Source organism: Erythrolamprus reginae, chromosome 3 (genome assembly GCF_031021105.1).
Source record: "Erythrolamprus reginae isolate rEryReg1 chromosome 3, rEryReg1.hap1, whole genome shotgun sequence".
NCBI classification, from domain to species: Eukaryota; Metazoa; Chordata; class Lepidosauria; order Squamata; family Dipsadidae; genus Erythrolamprus; species Erythrolamprus reginae.
This window is the reverse complement of record NC_091952.1, coordinates 117,043,358-117,062,753: the sequence shown is the minus strand read 5'-3', so window position 1 is coordinate 117,062,753 and position 19,396 is coordinate 117,043,358. Positions and strand designations below refer to the sequence as shown.

The 19,396-nt window shown below is 38.6% G+C and overlaps 1 protein-coding gene across 1 annotated transcript in view; it reads right to left on the bottom strand.

The window, feature by feature from the left end:
- COL11A1 (collagen type XI alpha 1 chain) overlaps positions 1-19,396 on the bottom strand; it is a 308,095-nt gene that overhangs the window by 112,632 nt on the left and 176,067 nt on the right. Inside the window, exons 28-32 of the mRNA XM_070748567.1 lie at positions 16,015-16,059; positions 15,781-15,834; positions 15,642-15,686; positions 4,692-4,745; positions 1,541-1,594 (exon numbers count right to left, since the gene is read on the bottom strand). Coding sequence (XP_070604668.1) covers positions 1,541-1,594; positions 4,692-4,745; positions 15,642-15,686; positions 15,781-15,834; positions 16,015-16,059 — 252 coding nt within the window. The remainder of the gene's footprint in view (positions 1-1,540; positions 1,595-4,691; positions 4,746-15,641; positions 15,687-15,780; positions 15,835-16,014; positions 16,060-19,396) is intronic.

Sequence of the window (19,396 nt, the reverse complement as noted above, 5' to 3'; positions counted from 1 at the left end):
ATTAACTATAGTTTGTATTATTATTTTCCTTTATCACATCTATAGTCCCTCTAGACAACTGGTGACCCATTGAGTCATTGTTTCAGAGATATTTCCTTCTTTAGACAGAGAAATAGAGCCTTCGTGGGTAGGCAAAAAACCCAGTGGGATTGGGAGCATCTTCTAAGTTCCCACTGGCTTCCCCTTAACTTGCCTTATGGGAAGCTGGCAGGAAGCATTGGAGATGATGATTTCAGGACCACAGCTGAATGCCACAACGTCCCCAAATTTCAATCTCATGGACGTCATGGGTCCCAGATTTTTGATGTATTTAGCCCATTTGTTACACCAACACTCCGCAGTCTGCATTGGTTGCCAATCAGTTTCCAGTCACAATTCAAAGTGTTGGTTATGACCTATAAAGCCCTTCATGGCATCGGACTAGAATATCTCCAGGACCGCCTTCTGCCACACAAATCCCAGCGACCGTTTAGGTCCCACAGAGTTGGCCTTCTCCAGGTCCCATCGACTGAACAATGTCGTTTGGCAGGACCCAGGGGAAGAGCCTTCTCTGTGGCGGCCCCGACCCTCTGGAACCAGCTTCCCCCCGAGAAATAGAACTGCCCCCACCCTCCTTGCCTTTCATAAACTCCTTAAAACCCACCTCTGCCATCAGGCATGGGGGAATTGAGACATCTCCCTCGGGCCTATACAGTTTATGCATGGTATGTTTGTGTGTATGTTTGCTTTTTAATAAGGGTTTTTAGTGATTCTTAAATTATTAGATTTGTTGTACATTGTTTTATTGTTGTTGTGAGCTGCCCCAAGTCTGCAGAGAGGGGCGGCATAAAAATCTAATAAATAATAATAATAATAATAATAATAATAATAATAATAATAATAATTTGAGGTATACTGATTCAAAAATTGTTGCCTATTTCACTCAACTCAAGGTCATAAGCAGACATGAGAGTTTAAGTAATATATGGAAAGCAATGAATACAATACTAGGGGCCACATTATACTTTAGAGCTACAGAACTTAGTTTCCTGAAACTGCATTTCTGTGCATGATGGTAATTGTTTTGTACTTTTGAAGAAGGGTGATTGTGAAGTTTTAAAATGCTTTTTATAAATTTTGTTTTTAACATGTGGACTGTATTCCCTTGATATATTATGCATTCATTCATCCATTTAGGAATATACACTGATTTGTATACAAATATAAATATGCACCTGTGATTTTCCATTGACTTCAGCAGTGATAATTGTAATAAAATCAAGACTAATTCAAACAAAATTTGTAACGTACAGTATAACTAGCATCAAAAATACATTTTGGTAGTACTGCAAAATCACTGAAACTGAAAGTGCTTTTTACAGGTTTTCAAAATACCATTAACTGTGTTTTGAATTTACAACAATACCTTTGTATAACTGATTAATTCACAGACTTAAAATAATGAAGAAATTTGGAATTCTTCCCCCCATTTAATAGACACATGTTACAGTAACTTGAGTGTGGAGAAGGCTACATTAGACAATATAAATAACATGCTTACAGTTTCACCCCGTTGTCCTGGGTGCCCAGGCAAGCCATCTTTTCCAGGTGGTCCCTGGAAAACAAAATAAATGAAATTTCACTTACCAAAAAATAAAAAAAGGATAACTTTTAGTTAGTCGCCTTAGTGACACCTCTGTGTTTCAAACTAGTTCTTCAAACTTACTGTCCTCTTACTGAGAGAGTGGCTGTGCTTTGTTGATCTGGGCATGAGCTTGGTTGATTTTTTCATAATGAAAAGTAAGAACTGGAAATCACGCTCCTGTATCTTTGAAGAGTAACTGCTAAAGAAAAATAAGTTTTCTTGCAGCTTGAACTGGAAGAGAACAAAATGCTGGAAGGTTTGGAGAATTTAGCTGATCTAGAATCAGCAAGGGCCTTTTCAGATTCCAGGAATCACTTTCTTGGGGCATCTAATGCCAGTATTTTGGCTGCCAGCTGTAGACAGCTATATTGTATTCCAATAAATTGTGTATTTATTTTTACACATAACACTAAAGTTATAGAGATACCATAAATCTTTCTTATTTCATTCCTATACAAAGGAGATTAAACTCTGCTATCCTTTGATTTTTTCACTAGGATAAAGAGATAGAACTTAATATTGCTCTCTTACTTTCATACCACTGTGAATTTTCCATTTCATTTTATTTCTTCGTTATGAATTTATGACTCTAAATTTCATAACAATCTCTCCAAAGACAATCAAACAAGAAAACTAACATCATTTGTTTTCACTTATCCCTAAGCTTAATGCAATCTGTTTTTCCTTCCTTGCACATAAGCACATATAATTTTCACACAATGTGAAAATAAAGATGTCTATGTTTATATTTTGCAAGGAAAAGTTGCTTTTGGAGATACAACTCTAAGAGTTGGCAAGAAATTTGTGTTAAACACTTTTCTTGCCAGCCATCTTGCCAAAACTTTCTCCCAAATTGTTATTCTCCCTCTAGGGAAGCAACTGCGCTATCAAAATTGTAACTTTCCATTCTGTACTGAAACGATAGCTCCACAGATCCCTAATGTGAAACTGGCAAATTCTATTAATTATTCTCTCAATTAAATGAAAGAAGTAAAAGAGAAGCAGAGCCTAACTATCATTTAGCAAAATGTCGCAGCTATGACAAAAAACTAAGGTGGAGTGTCATGAACAGACTGCAAAATGTTAGGGCATGTAATGCTGTCCTTTCATTTTTGGTGAGTGGAGGGAACACCTGTTTGATTTTAAATCAATCGATGCAAAATATCTTAGCAATTTTTGGCACATTATACTATGAATTGATTTGTTCCTAGGAGATACTGGAACATTTCAATACAATTTTAGCCCGGCTGTTTGCTTATTCTAGTGCAAACCAGATCTACAATCAGAACTCAAAAATGGTTTATTCTTTCCTAAGAGGTGCATTTACAGAAAAGCCAGCAATGCTTCCCACTGATTCGGATGGCACTGATCAATTCCACGAAGCTAAATAGAAGCCTGAGCATTCTGTAAGCTTATACATTAGTTCACTTAATGCTTTGGTTCCACTTCTGAAAATAGCATTTTAAAGTCAATAATGCAGCTAGTATGAGTAGCGCACTCATTTTTGATGATAGTATGCCAATAACAGATCACATAGTTTCTCATCCCTTTCATCATTTTGGGTTGGGATTAATGTAATAGAGATGGAGAGTGACCTCTAGTGGTGCTTGTATTCTTCCGTGGAGAAAGCTACGCAGCAGCCGTTGGTGTATCAAAGGGAAAAAATGGGAAGTTATCTGGGCACACACATATTTGGGAACAGCCTTTTAAGGAACAGCAAGGATCTGGAAAAAGACATAGCTGCTATAGTAATTAAAAAAGCAGTGCTTTGTATGTATGTGTTGCAAGTTCCAAAGCACCCATTTTGAAAGATTTGCAAAGACCTAATAGATAATTCCCAATAACCAAGCTTTTCAAATTGTCTTTCAATAAAGGCTTTACACAAAAACAGAGCATTTTTAAAGATTTGCAATGGCGTTGTAGAAGGTTTGTGACATTAAAAAGAACAGCAAAGGACTTCAGCCACAGAACTAAAACCACCTCAAGATAACAACATACATTTTAACAGAATATTCATTAAGTCATTCATCCATTGTTTTTTTTAATCTACTCAAAAACACATGTTTTCCGAGCAGATAGTAAAATAATTACAGGCTGCCTACTTTTAATGTTTATCTGCATAGCTTTTGTGGCTTCTTTTTCAGGCCTTTTCTATTTTGTTATCAATTTACAGCAAGAACCTTTTGTAAGCACATTGTTCTATAGAACCAGCTCTGCTTTAGGTACTTTGCTAAACAGAGAAACTGTTCTGAGCCGATTTTTTGATGTTTAAATTCAGGTCTCCGTTTGAGAGCATGTGTTGGCCTCAGGCTTGTTACTCCACTGTGTTTTTGCTACTTTTGCTGATATTAAGAAAATCAGCTCACCTTTAGCTACTCATCCAGCTTTTCTGAGTTGAATCTGGGACAGAAGGAAGGACTGAATACATCAGAAACCATCATAATAAATATCAAGCAGCTCTGCTTTCAGAGGGAATGATTCTACTTGCTAAACCTCAATATTTAAGGCAGACAAAATGAAGCTGGATTAAAGGGCTTGGATGAGTTCACATAATGCCGAAGACTCATGCAGAATCAATATTTAGAAAATCTGGTGCATCATACAGGATGTTACTTAGATTAATAAAGTGTTGTAGAGGAACAGCAGAGTAGGATAGTCTCCACACGGGGTTTTTACAAATGATGCCTCTGAAGAAATATTATTAGGAGAGCTTGAATATATCTTGAAAGTGCTTGGGTAGGTATTAAGGTAGTTTTTCTTCTGAAACAGATCTCTGTGTCTGTATGAACAGTTGTATTCAAACCAGAGACTTGAGAAACACACACACACACACACACACACACCCCCCTTACATTAACCAGTCAGAAGGGAATCATGTTTTCATCTGATTGGATAACTTATATTATCCAATTAGAATTAGAAGGTCCAATTCTCTATCTTTGTTTCTGCTATCTTCACAGTAGATTAGAATATATTTACAATACATGTAATACGTTGATAATACGCTTAATAAACATTATCTATTTCAACGTTTCCATTCTATGTTTATTTTAAGACAAGTACTTACAGGAGGTCCCTTGGGTCCTGGAAATCCAACAGGTCCCTGGGGCCCTTGTGGTCCCTAAAATCAAACAAACAAACCAAACATTTGGCAGAACATTAATAGAAGCATCATCACAATTTAGCACTGAGAACAATCCGAGTGTGTCAGGCAAAGCTTTGTGGTTCAGTAACAGAAAATGAAGTGCCTGTTTGCCTGCTTGTAGCCCCACAACAGAGCTGATATACAAGTACCTTGCCTGAGAGAACATCCCCTTCCCTAATGTAAATTTACAGACCACAATTCAAGACCATCTAGCAGAGTTTTAACATAGACAATTTGATTTTAGTGTAATGTCAGCTGCCCAGGTAAACATTAAAAACAAGGAAATTAATATCCAGTGAATAAATAAGTCACCCCAACTTTGCTTTGTGGGGCAAACTCATGCTTGCTTGGGGGAAAAAATTCTGGGTGCCAAAATAAAGTTTATTTCCAGATAACTGAATACCTCCGCAGCCTTATGGTAATTTTTTCAGTTCTTCCACTATTAATTACAGATGTTTGGGAACACATATTAAAGAGAAAAGTGGGGGACAGGGAGGAACCTTGGTTTGTTTCCTTGAATCTGTCATCTATGGAAGGAACATGAATTCTTCATTATAGACTGGATTTAAGAATGAAATACATAGCAAGAGCTCAATTGCAGCTGCCTCTTGGATCAGAAGAAATGTGTCCAGGATTATTAGGAATAATATTTTCTGTATAAAGGAGCCAGAAAACTGGACAAAATACAAAACACAGGATTCTACTATTATATGAACCTGTTTATGTATAGTTTATGTTGAAAGTTGATTGCTCAGCCAGGGTTTTATTGCGTGATCTACAATTGCTATACTCAATTGATAGTATTATTGCTGAAAACAAATTAAGGTGCCAAAAATTGCTTACAAATGAAGAAGAGTGCTTGCCTGAAGTTAAAATAAAACCTTAAAAGAAATAACATCTGAGGTTTTTGTCTTTATTACTTTGTTTTACTCAAGAGATTATGAATAAATGTGCCCTCTATTTTGAAATGATAAGTTGACTCCATAAACAGCACTGGTTTGTTTTTACACATTGAATAAAAAAGTGAACATTGTTCTCTTACATCACATTTAATTATTTTCTCATTTCAAGAAGAATCATACTTTTATGAAGTAATATTTAATCAAAATACAATAACCCCTCATTTTGTTATATTGATAACTTTACTGGCAACTGTATACAAATGTGCACTACAAAGATTACAAAAATGTAACTGAACTATTTTTTTAATGGAAAAAATATTAAGAGAAATAGAAAACCATTTATGAAAAGACATTATTTCAGAATTTAATTTTGGCCTTCTATCTCCAGTTTCAATGCTTTGGCACAATGTTTATTCTTCTTTATGTTCACATCTTCCCAGGTTTCTTCTTTGAAGAATTATCATATGGGAAAAACATCATTCAGTAGGCAAGATATCTTCAACTTGATGTATTTGTAGTGTTTCTCAACCTCAGCAGCTTTAAGATTCTGGTTGGGGAATTCTATGAGTTGAGGTCCATACATCTTAAAGTTGCCAAGGTTGAAAAACACTGTTGTAAATGGGTTGGATTGCAGCTTCCATAATTTTTGGCCATATTTCTAGAGTACTGTGGAAGGTGAAATTCAATATATTGGGACAATTTTGTGCTACTGATATCAAATCAAACCTTCACTGTCAATGCACAACATGTGTACAATGAAATTAAATGAGCCTTCCTTAGTGCAGCCCCCCCCCCAAAAAAAACACAAAATACATCTCAATAACGCAATAAATGAAAGAAACAGAATCCCTAAACCCAAATAAATAATAACTAACACACATTCCCATATACATCTATGTATGTAGCATTATATTACATCAGTATTTATTTGATTGATTGGACTTTTACGCCGCCCCTCTCCGAGGACTCAGGGCAGCTTACAACATATGAGATAACAATATATAACATCCTGAATCCAATTAATAACTAATAATCTAAAAACCCAAAGACCATAAAAACACTCATACCCATTCAATCCACTAACTCACATAACTTTCGTTGGCCAGGGGATAAAAGTCAAATAGCCCCAAGCCTGGTGACATAAATGAGTCCTGAGACTCTTACAGAGATGCACGACCGGTGGCTTAAACCGCTGGCCGAAATTGCCCCCGGAGCAGGGCGACGCTGCGATCGGCTCCATGGAGCCCCAAACTTCCGGTTTCCAGGGAAACTGGAAGTTCGGCTTTTGGCAGTATGCCAATGAGGCACACTGTTTGCTGGGCTCAGGGGGAGGTCCTAGATCATCCTATTTAAGGGAGATCTGAACAGGACCTCCTCCTTGCTTGGGAATCTCCGAAGCGAACACCCGTCCGCCCTCCGCTATCAACAGTGTGTCTCTAGGGGGTCGCTTCGGGGCCGAATAGGAATTTTTTGCGGCCTCCCCTTTAGAGGCAGCTGTTTTTTTGCCTATTTCACACTGACGGTATGGATGGAATGGTTAGGGGATGCGGCACACATAGATTTTAGATCTAGGCTTCCCTTTGGTCACTGGGATTTGGCAGGTTAGGGGTTATCACAACGTCGGGGATTGGAGAGAGGATGCCCATGGGACTCACTGGATCCAATTTTCCTTGGGGGATTGGAGGGTGAGCTCGTATCTAGGGGGCGTGGCTTGTATCTAGGTGAAGGTGGCTACCTTCACCTGGTTCAGCAAGGAGTTATGCCCAATGTTGCCAAGGAAGGTTCTGGCAGGAATTTCCACCCATTAGTTTTGGCCTCTGCAGGTCCTTAGTTATAGTTGAATTTAAATATTTAAATTTACATATTTAAAGGTATGTTATTTAAATTTATGTTAATTTAATAAAGTGACCCTATATTTAATCCATACAATGTCTCAGCGTCTTTACTCCGCTTCCAGGGCAAACTCACCCCTCAGATGGGAGAGGGGAATTGTTCTATATGCCTTTCTTAAGTTTGAATACATATGGTCTAAAGTGTTCTTACCTTTGGTGGTACACTGCATGTACAATAGTTCATTTAGTGACCACTCAAAGTTACAATGGCACTGAAAAAAGTAACTTATGATCATTTTTCAATTACAACCTTTCCTGTATCTCCATGATCATGTGATCAAAATTCAGATGCTTGGCAACTGGTTCATATTTATGATCGTTGCTGTGTCCCAAAATCATGTGATCAATTTTTGCAACCTTCTGACAAGTAAGGTCAATGGGGAAGGCAGATTCAGATCACTATACATTTGTGTGTGTGTGTGTGTGTGCGTGTGTATTTGTAGAGATGGTACTTTATTTAAATGTTGAGATATTATCAAAACAATAAAGAACAGTTGGAACTATGAATTGCTGCCATCATATTTGTTTGGAGAGAGTTATAAACTTGACTTCACACATTTCAGTGATGTACAACCTGAGCCCATACAGTATATGTACTTCCCCCCTCTCTTTCCCTTGTTTACTTTGGACAAATTGTGTAAACACTTATCTTTCTGGAGAAGGCCAGATTTTTGTTCTTTATTTTCTCAGATCCTTCCAATCATCTCCTCCCCCTCAACAAATTCACTCTTCTTTCATATACGTCTTTTGCAATTCATTCTCATTCATTCATGATCTCTATAACACTATTTCAACACAGTTCTTTCATATTGGCCACTCCCTTTTATACCCATCCCTCCATCCCTCCATTTATTCATACATGTTCTTTTAATTAACTACATTTAATTGCATCGAACCTATTTTTATGTTTCTCTTATGCAGTCAACTCTTATTTTCACATTATAAATTGGACAAACGGATAATCTTCAATATGTTAAAATGGTTGAGGCAAGTGACTGCATTGATTGTTTACTTAAAAATGAAGGTAGCATTTGTTCTTTCTGTCTCCCTGTTAGATTGCAAGCAATCTGCCTGTGGAAAATAGAATTTAATACCTAACAATTGGAGAGAGGGGAACGTCCTGCTTTAAAATTCAATAAGACAGGCATATTTTAAACACATCTGCCAAGCTCCCACGGAAAAAATGCACTAATTCACCAACATGCATTTGGGTTAATTTGTGGTCAAAGACCACAAATATCAAATATCAAGCATGTGCATTGATAGAATTGGGAAGAAACAGAAAACCAGGAAATTAAATAATTAAAATTAGATTTTTTTAAAAAAAAAAAGATTGAGGCAAGTGATTGCATTGGTTCTTTACTTGAAAATGAAGGTAGTATTTGTTTTCTCTGTCTCGCTGTTAGATGGCAAGCAATCTGCCCATGGAAAATGGAATTTAATACCTAACAGTTGGAGAGAGGGGAACGTCCTTCAGAATAGATCATGAAGTGTATGTCTCTGTCAGAAATGAGATGATTAGGCATGGCTCTGGAGAACATGATAGACAAACAAAGAAGCAGTCTCTGGAGCAGAGGGGAGGTTTCAAAAGCTGTCTCAGAGAAAAACTCATAACAAAATACAGAGTCTAGACCTGCGATGCCGAACCTCTGGCACATGTGCCAGAGGTGTGCAGAGGTGACAGAGGTGGCACGTAGAACCCTCTCTTTGGGCATATGCACTATAACCAGCAGCACTTCCAGGTTTCATTGCACACATGTGCACCAGCCAGCTGCTCTTCATGCATTTCCACAATGGAACATGAAGTGCAGATAGCAATGGCGCATATGTTTATGCGGCCAGCCGCTCTTCCAGGTTCCATCACTTCCACAGTTCCATCACAGCTGGCCAGGGACACATGCATGATGAAACCCAGAGGAGAGCAGCTGGTTGTGCATGCATGCACACTGGCCAGGTGCTCCCTTCCGGGTGTTGGTGGTCCAGCGCATGAGCGCATTAGTGCAAGCACACATCCGGGCTCCTGTGTTGGCACTCGGTGTCAAAAAGATTAGTTACCACTGGTCTAGGCCTTTGAGAGGTGTAATAAAATATTTAAAAAATATATATATTTGGTTGTTGCATAATGGCAGGCATAACAGAAGCATACATAGACCTTGATGCTTTCTCAGAAAAGAATCCATCCAGGACCCAGCACAATAGTCTTAAATACTTCCAAGTGGGGTTACTGCCGTAGCTAAACTGTAAAACTACTACTGGCCATATAGTGCATTCCTCCCTCAGCAGATGATCAATAAAGATCCCCTTGAAGTGAGTCAACTATCTGAGCCCATACATAATAGGCCTTGATCCTGTTGTGTACAAATTTGCTAAGTACACTGGTACCTCTACCTAAGAATGCCTCTACTTACGAACCTTTCTAGATAAGAACTAGGTGTTCAATATTTTTTTGTCTCTTCTCAAGAACCATTTTCCACTTACAAGCCCGAGCCTCCGAAACAGTAACAGGAAAAGTCAGGGGAAGCCTCCATGGGGCCTCTCTAGGAATCTCCTGGGAGGAAACAGGGCCGGAAAAGGTTGGGGAAAGCTTCCGTGAGGCCTCTGTAGAAATCTCCTGAGAGGAAACAGGGTCTCCACTCTCCCTGTGGTTTCCCCAATCGCATGCATTACAGTATTTGCTTTTACATTGATTCCTATGGGAAAAATTGCTTCTTCTTACAAACTTTTCTACTTAAGAACCTGGTCACGGAACAAATTAAGTTCATAAGTAGAGGTACCACTCTATAGTGAAATGTAAAATTTATCTCCTGCGGAGTCTCACAGATCGAAACTGAAATTTGGTGCTGTTGGGCAAAGTTTCCAGTTGTAGGATATACCGGTAGATAAGCAGTGATTGTCAGGCTTGTGGGAAAAAACATGTTTCCTTTTTCTAGAAGCTGGGAATATAGGTTAATACTGAAATGGGAGAAAATCAGATCTATCTGATGTGGTACCGAATGAATTTCTGAAACATCTGTAGATTTTCTGATTTCTTGGAACCCATTCAACATATGAAGTTCCTTGCAAAGAGATGGCACCAGTGCTGAAAAATATATTTGATCACTTTAGTTTTGATTTTTTTTTAAAAAAAATCACACTTTGTTTTTGCTAGCAATAGCTGTCCAGAATAAAGAGTATAAAGCAGAGGTCATGTTACAAAACCCTCACTGAACAGGAACATTGTCTTAGAAGCATCAACCTGAATATCAATGGGGCGAGTGGGATCTGGATGGCAGGAAGCAAACAGCTGAGAGAGAACAAGTCTTTGTTGAGCATTTCAACAGTTCCCCCTTTCTGGTAATTTAGGATTACAGTTTTTGTGCAAACTGCAAAATCAAAGATAAAGTGGGTTTAAAGTAAAAGTTAGAAGATTACACCTTCCAATGCTGCATCTCTCAACATCCGTACCAGGCTGAACCAGTAGCATTTCACCCCTGGGAGGGGTAGTATTAGAAAACTAGAGTTCACCTTGAAGAGAAAGCCCACTTGTACGGAAGTGCTAGAGTTCCCTAGAAAATGGAATATAGGCAGTTCAAAGGAACATTTTTAATTTTATTTTAGCATACTGATTCTTTTAGTGAAGCCAGTCAAGTATAATTCTTCAGAATAAATTACCAAGTCATCCAAATAAATTCTATCAGATAAGGATACAACCTGACATGAAAATATTATTACTAAACTTCATTAAGGCTGAAGGAGCAGTGATTTAAATGACAGAGCATCATTCTGTGTTCAGATGCTCTGCAATACATGTTAAAGGCAATTAAATATTTGCTCAAATTAGTAGTTTTTAAACCCCCCTAAAATTTAATTTAGTAAAAAAAATGAAACCATTTGAAAAGTTTATAAATGGAAGGGAGGAAGTAATATTTAATAGTAATAGTAAGTATTCAAAATGAAGAAAGGATTAATCATTCTTTTTAAAAAATCTTTTGACAAAAAATCTGGAAGTGCTGGCTGTGGATGCAGAATGAAGAATGGCCTGCATCCACAAATTTCTTTGAGAAGTTCCTTTAGACAGGCTAGTTCCTTTGAGGACATGGGATGTTGGCATTTGCCATGACTCTGGCTTCCTAGAACCATGTTATAGAGAAAGTCCTTATCTTGTGATCACAAGTGAACTCAAAATTTATGTTGCTATGTGAGCTTTGTCCCATTTTGTGACTTTTCTCACCAGATTCGTTAAGTGAATCAATGCATTTCTTAAATAAGTAACATGGTTAAGTGAATCTGACTTTGCTTGTTAGAAGGTCGCAACAGGGGATCACATGACTCTGGGATGCTGCAACCATCATAAATATGAGTCAGTTGCCAAGCTTCTGAGTTTTGATCACATGACTGTGGAGATGCCACAACTGTCGTAAGTCTGAAAAACAATTGTAAGTCACTTTTTTCAGTGCTGTTGTAACTTTGAAGTGTTGTAAGTCAAGGACTACCTGTAGCATATTGACATGATCTATGGGATGGGATGGTTCATGAGTTTCCTTTCTCAAACTGTACCTGGTTGCTAAGGCAAGGGAAAGTGATAATTTTGGGATGGGAGGGGTTTTTTCAGACTCTGCAAAAAGTTTTAAGTTTTGGATAAATGACGTCTAATGTCTTCTGGTCTCAGCAGATAACTGGATATCTATCTGAAGCCAACCCATCAACAATACCATCGAGAGGGCAAGCCAAACAAAGAAGTAAGGATTTTTAATGATCAGAGATCAGCCTTTGCCTTCTTAGCAAAGATAAAAATCATTGATGGCAGACTCTTACAATTATTGCAAAGAATCTGCTGCTAATGGTTTCCACTATCATCACTGGGTCTACCAGGTGAATGGGCAAAGCAGAAGTGTATACAGTATACAGTAGCAATTTCTCCCTCTCTCTCTCCCCACTCTCCCCTCTGGAGGTTTATTACAAAACTCAGTGTAAAGAGTATTAGGATCAGATATTGATACCCAGCCCAATCTAATTGTTGGATGCATAATCAAGCTCCTGAGAAAGCAGACTTGGATGTCTTAAATAAGCCAGGTCTGGGATGATTAGGGCATTTGCTTGCAAAATGCCCTTTTGTTTCACAGGTAGCGCTTAGTAAATAACTCTGAGCATAAATATTTTTCTGTAAAATGCCTCCATCATTCATGTTATATAGTATTTAAGAAAATAATGTTTTTCTCTAATTCACATTCATTCAATCTGTTGCACATTCTTACCCAGGACCCATTCCTGGTTCTTTCAGTTTCACAATTCCCAGCAGAATTAACATACAATTTATGCCAACTATACATTCTATTTCATACATACCCATAACAATCTAGAGCACCGCACGCCAATGCATATTTTCTGACCACAGTATATTTCAGCCCTTTTGTTTGCAATTATGTCTATAACTTCATTATGTTTATCAGCTCCATTTCATAAGATTGGGCTTTATCTTGATTCAGATCTATATCCTTGCTTTTTCTTTTTCTCACAAACATCTTTTCCTCCTTTTCTTTCCTTTCCTCCCCTTTCCTCTTCTTTTTCTTTCCTTTCTCCTTTTCTTTTCTTTCTTTCCCTGTAAGCTTCAGGAAAAAACCCAGGATATAAACAGATCTGACTAACAAATTTGGTCCTCTTACAGTTCACGTCATGTTTCGTATGACTCAACTGTAAATATATTATTTCTGCACATGATAATAAAATATTGTATAAATAGATAATATCATTTTCTGATATAATATAACCTCTTAAACCCTTTTATTTGAGACCATACTAGGCAAACATTTCAGGAACTGGCCCAAAACATCTGGACAACACAAAGCTCAGGAAAAGCTGATATGAGCACATTGAGTTGGGCAGCCCGACATACATAGATATATTTTTAGGTAATGCGTCAACTATCCTCTGTATCGTCTATTGCCTTCCCAGCAAATGTCAACAGGGATCATAAAATACAGAAATTATGACAAAGACTATAAAACTTCACAACATGCTGAAAACTGTCTTACGAGGTAGATACCAAATTTTAAACAGACTTGTCTAATACATTATCTGTGTAAATAAAAAGCTATCCAGACCTTGGTGGTTAATAGTCTTTTTTGTCAAATAGTCTTTTAGCAGAGGGGTGATGCTTACCTTTGGGTATTATTGTAAAATCATGCCCATTTCATTTTATGACTTAAAAAATATTTCTGGAAAATCTTATATTGCTTTTCTACCACTCAAACAGGATGCAGTCAATTGAATTCAGAATGGATGAAAGAAAAAGATGTGATTATTTCATTGTCATATTTTTGTAAATGCTCAGCCTGCCAACTCGAGCCTGTACTGGAGCAACAGTGCAGATAAACAAGGTGAAGAAATTAATTCTGGAAGAAGTATTTCAAAGGATCCCATAAATTTAAATGGCAAGGGATGAACCATATCCATGTCTGACATGGGCCTTCTTTGCCCTCTTTGGTTCTGGTTCACCTATAGACAGACACTGGGAAAATGAATGATACTCAACAGGCTTTTCTATTGGCAAGCTTGGAAGAACAATCATGTTGGCAAGTGAAAAATTTAGGGAGCTTCTCTCAAATCAATTTCTTGGATGGATTGCAACTCAGAACAAACGTTTTCAGACAGTTTTATATGACCTAGCTAATGATTCAGACTACAAATCCCAAAATATATTCTCAAATCTCAAACCAATTTAACAATCTACTTAAAACCGGATAACCTGGACAAGGATAACTTGGAAGAGACATAGAGAAGTAGCATTTGAATAGTAAAAGCACTTCTTACTCCGGTGCTCAGATATTCCACCAGCCATTCTGTTTTTGAAGCTTCAGGCAACCCTTTCTCAACTCACTTGATTCTGGAAATAACTCCCAAAATTCCTTAGCCAGCATTGATTTTGAGGTGTATTTTGTGAATTGAAGTCTAAATGGCACCAAGGTTCAGAGAAGCTCTTTTTGTCACTACACTTTTCAGGAGAAAAAAAAAGACTACAGCTTAGAAATCTGTCCATAGAGCCAGCTATTAATCCTCATATGTTGAGTTCTTCACAAGCCAACATATTTATGGGCATTTTTTAAAGTTCCCCAAACCATTCCAACATCTGAAAATATGTTCATTTTGGTAAATTGATGTGTTTCCATTTGTGAATTGCAATCTAAACAGATTTCTCAACCATCCATCTCTAATTGTCGATGCTACCTTTTGCAACATCTGGCTACAATGAAAGACACAATAGACGCTGGCATAGCAGTAAGTCATAAATCTCTTCCATGGTGGCACAATTCTTGCCTTGTAATAATCCCATGTGGAAGAATTCACTCAGCAGAAACGAAGCTAAGTTTACAGACCCAATACAAGGGATCTGAAAATGTCTCAAAAGTGCCAGATTTTTTTTGGGGGGGGGTTGCTTTTCTAAAAGCAGATGTGTATACAAGCAGATGTGAATACTCACAAGATCTTGCTCATTTACCACAATGGGGAGAAAAATCCTCCCGAAAAACTATCTTCCTTGGGGAAAAGCCTTCTCTGTGGCCGTTCCGACCCTAAAAAATCAACTGCCCTCAGAGATTTGCATCATCTCCTCCTTACCGGTTTTCCGTAAAGTTGTTAAAACCTGGCTTTTCTGGCAGGCCTGAAATTAAGATTGATTGTTGCAAGTATGGTTTTATGATACATGTGGTTTTATTGTTTTTTTTACTTATATTGTATTTATACCTGTTGTTAGCTGCTTAGAGTCCATTTGGAGTGAGCGGTATATAAATGCAATAAATAAAATAAATAAATAAACCATTCTGTGAGATATGCCAGTGATGGGCTACCAAAAGTTTTTATCACACTGTGGCTGTGGCTTATGCATTCTGTTTCAACATATTTCAGTGCAAATTGGGTGCTCTGGGATGGAGCTCCAACTTTTGCTACCGGTACTGCGTACCTGACCATACCCGTAGGAGCCCATCACTGGATATAGCTCTACTCAGATTGGCATCACAGGTAGTATAGGATGATTTGGGAATATTTGAGAAACACTGAGTCCAGAAAAAAGGGAAATGAAATAAACATTATTCTTTGCATACCCTTTCACCAGACGGGCCAGGTGGGCCATCGCCTCCAGAAGTGCCCTGGGGGGGGAAAACAACACAATTTATTTTAAAAAATGAGATGGGCGTTTGCACCAAGACAAAAGAAGAAGTTACTGCATTCTGTCAAAGTTACCTTTGGTCCGGGTTTTCCAGTTGGACCTCTTGCACCCCTTGACCCACGGGGTCCCTAGGAATGGGAGAAAATATGTACTTAGTATTTTTAATTGAGCATTGTTGCATAGGAGAATGTAAGCACAGGTTTCTGACCATGGCGTGGATAGCAATAATAAATGCGAGCAGTGATATCAAGGGCTAATAATGCTACTAAACAGAGATCCCCTCCCAAAAAACACCCCATATTACTTACTGTTGGTCCTCTTTGTCCTCTTGGACCTGGTTTGCCATGCAATCCCTGCCAATCAAAGTTCACAAAAATTAATCTGGGCCATGGGGCAGATTATTTATTTACTGGCATATACATGCCAACCTGCCTTCCATCAAGGACCTGTACACTGCATGAGTCAAAAAAGAGGATGGTGGAAATATTTACTGACCTCTCACATCCTGGATACAAATTGTTTCAACTCCTACCCTCAAAACATCGCTACAGAGCACTGCACACCAAGACAACTAGACACAAGAACAGTTTTTCCCCGAACGCTATCACTCTACTAAACAAATAATTCCCTCAACACTGTCAAACTATTTACTAAGTCTGCACTTCTATTTCTAGTAGTTTTTTCTCAGCATTCCTCTCACCCTTTCCCTTCCACTTAGGACTGTATGACTGTAACTTTTTGCTTGCATCCTAAGATTTTTATTAATATTGATTGTTTCTTCATTGCTTATTTGACCCCTATGACAATCATTAAGTGTTGTACTACATGATTCTTGACAAATGTATCCTTTTCTTTTATGTACACAGAGAGCACATGCACCAAAACAAATTCCTTGTGTGTCCAATCACACTTTGCCAATAAAGAATTCTATTCTATTCTATTTCTAAGTAGTACAATCAAAAAGATTATCAGTCTTGTAGTCTGCCAGCAGCCAGCAGAGCTAGCAGCAGATTTAAACAGGAGGAGGTTGGGGAAGAACATGGGCCAGTCCTGGATTCTGGGGAAGGCTCTGATGAATACTCTGCATCTGCGGCAGAGATGGGGCCAGGGCAGTCTGACAGTTATCAGCTGCCTTTGGAGTCAAACATCAGTAAAGTAGATGAACAGCTGGAGCCCTGTTCCCAGTGTGCGCGCGCACAGAGATGCCAGATGAAGGCTAAAGAACAAGGGTCGACTTGGAAGTAAGGCCACAGATGGACAATGAATGGCCCCTCCCATAGGGAATAAAAGAGGAACAAAGAGGTTGGGAATTTGTAGGAGACAATTAGTTTGCTTAATTGATTTGTGACTCTCAGAAACTTCTTGCCACATTTTGAGGATATCAGCCCAGCAGCTCTCTAAGCCAGATAAGGTATGTGACTGTAAATTTACCCATGAAAGACTTTGATGGATGTGAATGAAAATAATTCACAGTAACTTAATAAAAAGGGTTTTTTGTCAAAACAAGGAGTCTGCTACATGGTTTGTGGAATCCTCGGTCAGAACATCCACCAGCTCATTATAGAAAGTACAAATTAAATGAACCAAGCTAAACAAATAAAATAAAAACACAAAAGTGTTACAACAATGAAGACCTTTAAAAATCAAGGAAAGATAGCAAGATAGTTCAGGAGAAAGCTCCCAAAATAGCTCAAACTTCCTGGAGAGAGGTTTTGCCACTTTAAAAAAGGAAAACAGAACTGTAATAATTCAGAAACCAGCTAGCATAACTATCTCCTTTGCCTTTATATTTTAATAAGCATTTTCATGCTCAGATGGTAGCTTGTCCTTCTTCTTTTTTGTTATCACCTAAAAGTTTTGTTGAAGCTGTTCTTAATATTCTCTTTAGTTTCCTTTTTTTCTTATCCTATTAACTATTATTCTTGGCTGCCCAATTTGTCTACTTGAAAGATCTCTTTCCTTTAGGAGGAATAATTTAAATCTCATTCCTCCACCTGAACTTCAAACCACATGAATTTTCACTCTTTCTTCCTCCGATGGGTACTGAATATATTACTGAAATTGCCAAATATGCCATTACGATAAAGAAAGAAATCCAGACCTTACTGCCTACGCACTCTCATGGGCAAGAGCCTTTCAAAATGCTTCTCCATAAAAATGCTCTGGCCTTGCTTTCCCTTGATATTCATTTCAATGAAGCCAGCTAAGAACTTCATCACAGGCCATGTGTCATCTTCCCTCCCTCAGTATTGATTGGGAGTGCCTTAAATGACTTGTCCTTCTTTCATTTCAGCAAAACAGACAGCTACTTCAAAGCCTCTTCCTTCAGTACAATCCATTAAGGCTCCTCTTCTGAGAGGCCTCTTTTAATCAAGACCGTGATTGAAAGCCCATGGAGTAAGCAAGATGAACTCTTTTAGATCCATCATCCAGAAGCAAAAGAAAAGGTGTGTATGTATACAGGTAGTCCACGACGTAGACCGCAACTGAGCCCAAAATTTCGGTTGCCAAGGCGGACCTTTGTTGACTCAATTTTGCCCCATTTTTTAACCTTTCTTGCCACAGTTATTAAGGGAAGCACTGCATTCGTTGTTAAGTGAATCTGGTTTTCTCATTGATTTTGCTCATCAGGAGGTCGCCAAATGACTCTGGGATACGGCAACCATCATAAATATGTGATACTTGCCAAGCATCTGAATTTTGATTACCTCACCATGGGGACCATGCTACAATGGTTGTAAGTGTGAAAAACAGTTGTAAACAGTGGTGGTTTGCTACCGGCACGCTCTGGATCTCCATTCAGGTAGCGGCCGCCAGATTCTGCAGTTTGCACGCGGCCGCTCCGGTGCCATCTTTGCCAGTCTGGCAGACGTCACCCTCTTTTTTTCTGAATTTTTGGGCCTTTTTTTGTTTCCTGCGCATGCACAGAAGTAAAATCTCACGAGGGGACACTTGCGTGCATGAGATTTCAGTGGGATTTTTTCCTTCCTGCGCATGCACAAAAGCAAAATCACGTGAGGGGACGTGGACACAGGCACGCGCAGGCACCTGCCCAAATCAGCAGGATGCGTGGACTGGTATGCAGGTAAGTGGAACCTGCCACTGGTCGTAAGTCTTTTTGTTTTTAGTGGCGTTGTAACTTTGAATGGACACTAAATGAACTGTTGTAAGCCTAGGACTACATGTGTGTGTGAGAGAGAGAGAGAGAGAGACAGACAGACAGACAGAGAAAGAGAAAGAAAGAGAGAGAGAGAGAGAGAGAAGGGCACCTGTAGAATTTAAGGAAGCAGAAATACTCGCTAACAATTGCAAATGAAAAGTGCCCCCCCCCCTTAACCTGAAAAAACTCCCACAGCCACAGATTGGAGATCAGCTGGTAGGATGCATTTTTTTATATATAATTGATAGCATATCACAATGAGGACAAAGATGGATATCAGGGCTGTGAATGCTATTAATACATGTGCTTCGTGTTATGCAAATAGCAGCTGTGGGGAAAACCTCTGGACTCTGAGAAGTGGGGGCAGTTTCCCCCTTTCCCTGTTGTAGTGCCAGCACAAATTGCTCATCTGAATCCAGCGTTTGCATTTCAAAAGAAGTCCCTCCCCCACTTCCCCCCAGTTCCTTTGAAGTGCAAGGCCTTTAAAATGCATGAAGCAGCTTCAGAAATACAGTCCCTTGTGGCATGGA